The sequence below is a fragment of the Galeopterus variegatus genome, unplaced genomic scaffold, assembly GCF_000696425.1.
Source record: "Galeopterus variegatus unplaced genomic scaffold, G_variegatus-3.0.2 Scaffold725, whole genome shotgun sequence".
In the NCBI taxonomy this organism is placed as follows: domain Eukaryota; kingdom Metazoa; phylum Chordata; class Mammalia; order Dermoptera; family Cynocephalidae; genus Galeopterus; species Galeopterus variegatus.
This window is the reverse complement of record NW_007726836.1, coordinates 388,495-392,434: the sequence shown is the minus strand read 5'-3', so window position 1 is coordinate 392,434 and position 3,940 is coordinate 388,495. Positions and strand designations below refer to the sequence as shown.

Genomic DNA, 3,940 nt, shown 5'->3' with positions numbered 1-3,940 from the left:
GAGCACATGCTTTTCTGCCCCACCTTGTTTGAGAGACTGTAGACTTGGCTGATGACCATATGTCAGGGTGTTGGACTATTTGTGAGTTTCCCCATTGAACTGCTCAAAGCTCAGGTTTGTGCTGGAGTGTGTTTGACATGTTTTTCCAGCATTCTCAAAATTAACAGACTCAGCTCAGGGCAATTCCCAGGAGCTGGACATTACGTAGTCATTTTGTTGGAAACAGCATTTCTAGCATGAAATTATGGGTCATTCAAAAATTCCTCATTCCATTTCACTGTTGACAGCTGATTCTTTTTACTGACACAATTTTGTTTGAAGCTTAATTAATATGGGCAATCAGGTGTGCTTCAATATTTTATCCAAGATGGGAACTGCAACCAAAGGAAAAAGAGAACTTGAAGTTTTTGAGTAGATCTCAAAAACTAGAACCAACAAAAATATTTTGCTGCCCATTAGCAATGGCATTCCAGTTTGCGATTTGTCCTGCTTCTCTAAAGTAGACATAGCCCTGACTCTCTCTCTCTTTTTCTCTCTTTCTCTATTCCTTAGTGCTGGAACTTTGCCTGTCACCTTCCGTTGCCTGGAAGAAAATCTGGGGATTGATAAGCGTGTGACCAGATTTGTCCTCCCAGTTGGAGCAACCATTAATATGGATGGTACAGCCCTTTACGAAGCAGTGGCTGCCATCTTTATAGCCCAAATGAATGGCGTTGTTCTGGATGGAGGTCAGATTGTGACTGTCAGGTGAGTGAAGTGGGTGGGGTCAAGTGGTGAAATGACTTCTTACCCTGCCCTCCTTTACACTAACTCCATTTGACAGGGGCAACTTGAATTTCAGTTCTCCAAGTGGAAGAATGGCAGAGGAAATAACAGAGAAGAGGAATTATTGGCAGGTTCAAAGAGAAAAGATTGTGCAGGAAAGAAGCTTCGTATGATTATCTTCTGTTTGTATGACACATGTCAACTCATTTTGGAAATTGGATGTTGTTTATCTATAACAATCACATCATATAGGCAGGGCAGTTATTTCTATGCTCATTTAATAGATGAGGAAACTCAGGCTCCAAGAGAAATAGTAGTTTGTCCAAGGCCACACCGTTAACGAGCTGGCAGAGCCATAACTGGGGCTGACATCAGCTGACTCTGGATCCAATGTTTTTCATTAAAATATGCTCCCTTCCATATTCCAGGGGGTGATGGCAGAAATGATGAAATGTTAGTAGAAAGAGTCTTCAATCTGACATATAACATTTCATTACAAATAAACAGCACATATTTTTGTTTTTACAAAAGGTATTTTTACCATATGTGTTCATTATTAAAACAAAATCAGAAAATGCACTTTCCCAGAGGTTATTAAAAACAAATTCCTTCTGAATAAACTTAAAGATCACACCTACTGGCCAGGCCAACCCTTCAACTTCTTGTTTATAGGTAGAGTCATTGAAAACATCAGTCTTCAAACCATTCACTGTTGTACTGACATTGTGGCATGAAATAAAACTCTTTACAGTCATCACTCCCACTCCAGGTAGGAGCCTCAAGTAAGCAGAGCCAATTTCTGGCTTCATTTAAAGTAAAAAAAAAAAAAAAAAAGAGCCAGCTATATGGTCTTATTCATGTCATATCCCTACTACCAGTGTCTCAATTTCCTCATCTTTTAATGAGGAAGGTATTCAGGATTAGGAGCTGTAAACTTGTAGTTCATGGGTTGAATCCAGCTCAGAGTGTTGCTTTGTTTACCTTGCAGTGTGTCACAAAAAATTGGAAGTTTAGTATCTTGTAAGACAGGTGCCCTTCAGTTCGCCACAGTCTCCCTGCTCCCTATTACTTGTACCTGGTCTGCCCTACCTGCCATCTCTGCTTGGCCCTTGAAGACATTTGAGTCTGTGAACCTTAGAATCTGTGGTTTGTAAGTTCCTTTTCTGCTCTTGGATTCTATGAGATCAGTAAACACAGGGGGTAGGTGGTTTACATTCTTTGTAACAAATGCACTTGAAGTAGAAAGAGAGTTCCAAAAATTCGAACAACCAAGGCCCAGGTAGTTCATTTTGGTAGGTAAATTAGGTAGGCACTGAAGTACGCTTTTAGCCTCTATAAGGAGAATAACTCTGNGGTAGGTAAATTAGGTAGGCACTGAAGTACGCTTTTAGCCTCTATAAGGAGAATAACTCTGCTCTTTTGGTCCCTCCGAGATGGCAGACTCTTCACATACATTGCCTCAAACATTCCCAACAACCCTAAAAAAAGGGGCAGTCATAAGCCCTGTTTTACAGAGGAGGAAAGTGAGGCTCAGAGAAATTACGTGACAAACCTGGGTCTCATGGCTTTGGGAGCCAGAGGCACAAATCAAATCTCTATTCCACAGTCAACCTCTTTTAACTACACGTCGTCTCTGCTTCCTGACTGTGACTCAGAGGAAGAGGTTAGAATAGTGTTTTAATCTTTTTTCCCATTGATCTTTAAGAAGAGGAGACATCCTGTGGGTTCAGGTTAAGGCACTAGCCTCTTTCCCCCAGGTAATGCTGTCAACCACTGTATTAGAAATTCTGGTGTCTGCTTGGCCCTTGGTATTCAACAGTTTGTTCTCTGGGAGGCCTGTAGTGCTCTAGGGGCCATTTGACGAGACTTATCCTAAGAGGAAAGGCTCATTCGAGTCTGATTTCTCTACATGCTAAGATTCTTAAAAAGTCCAAACTCAAAGACTGAGCAGTGTCTGTAGAAATGCTGGAAATTACCACTAGTCATGTTCTTTATGTGTCTTAGGGGCTGATATTGCAGTGGAATGACCACTTCAGAGCTTGTGCTTGATTTATTTAGCTCTGAAATATTTCACCAGCTAAGGGGCATTTTTGTTGAAACACAGATTTCTCTTCTCTCCTTATAACCATTCCAAAAGATTTAATGAACATCCCATATGCATCTGAGTTCAGTCCAACTACTAAGTCAGCAAATTAAAAAAGAAAATCTCACCATGTTTAACACATATACACACACACACACACACTGCAAAAGCATCAAATAACCACATTTATTTAATCAGCTAGAATGTATCATCTGAAAAATTTCCTAGAGGCTCTCTTGGCAGATAGTTTCATCTAGTAGATAAAGAAACTGAGGCTCAGAGAATAGGTTACACACAGCCATCTAGAGGAAGACCTAAAATTTAGGTTTCCAAATTCTGAGGTATACTTCCACTTATTGAGGATTTTAACTTGTTATCCTAGAAACAGCCTTAAAAAGTAGGTATTGTGTTCTGTATTTTATAGATGGAGAGAATGAAGCACAGTAAAGATGAAGTAACTTGCCCAAGACCACAGTGTTTATGAGGTAGAAATGGGATTTGAACCTAGATCACCTAACTCTGGGTGCTTTTAGACATTTCACACACTGCCGTGACTATACTATACTATAGGGTTGTTTATATTAATTTTTATATATAATATAATCCTCACAACCACCCTATGAAGTATGTGCCATAGAATAGCCTCAGTTTTCTCATCTGTATGTGGGGACAATAACCACACATTCTGGGCTGGTTGAGAGCATTGTGCCTTGTTCACAGATTCCTGTCAATAAACATCAGCTACTTGTATAGTTACTATTATTGATGTTCAATATAATATGATACTCCTAGAAGATTAGAGAAAAATATGACAGTGACATGGTGAGTACCATGATGTTACTGATGACTGAAAATATGCTTCAGATCAGAGTATCAAGCCTTCTAAATCATGTCCTAATAGACATCATGCGAGACTGCCAAACTCCCTTGCTTCGAAACTCAGAGATGAACAGAGCTTATTAATGAAGCCCTTTTCCAAGCAAAGATGGCCTTTATGGCAACTTCCCATCAAGTTCACACTCTTAGATGGGAACTTAGAGATGGGAGAATGGACCAGTGATTGAGTGATTTGGATTGTGCTTGAATTATTTA

General features: G+C 39.8%; 1 protein-coding gene across 1 annotated transcript in view; it reads left to right on the top strand.

The window, feature by feature from the left end:
* SLC1A2 (solute carrier family 1 (glial high affinity glutamate transporter), member 2) overlaps positions 1–3,940 on the top strand; it is a 153,653-nt gene that overhangs the window by 124,141 nt on the left and 25,572 nt on the right. The window contains exons 8-10 of the mRNA XM_008571827.1: positions 553–747; positions 824–932; positions 1,438–1,534. Coding sequence (XP_008570049.1) covers positions 553–747; positions 824–932; positions 1,438–1,534 — 401 coding nt within the window. The remainder of the gene's footprint in view (positions 1–552; positions 748–823; positions 933–1,437; positions 1,535–3,940) is intronic.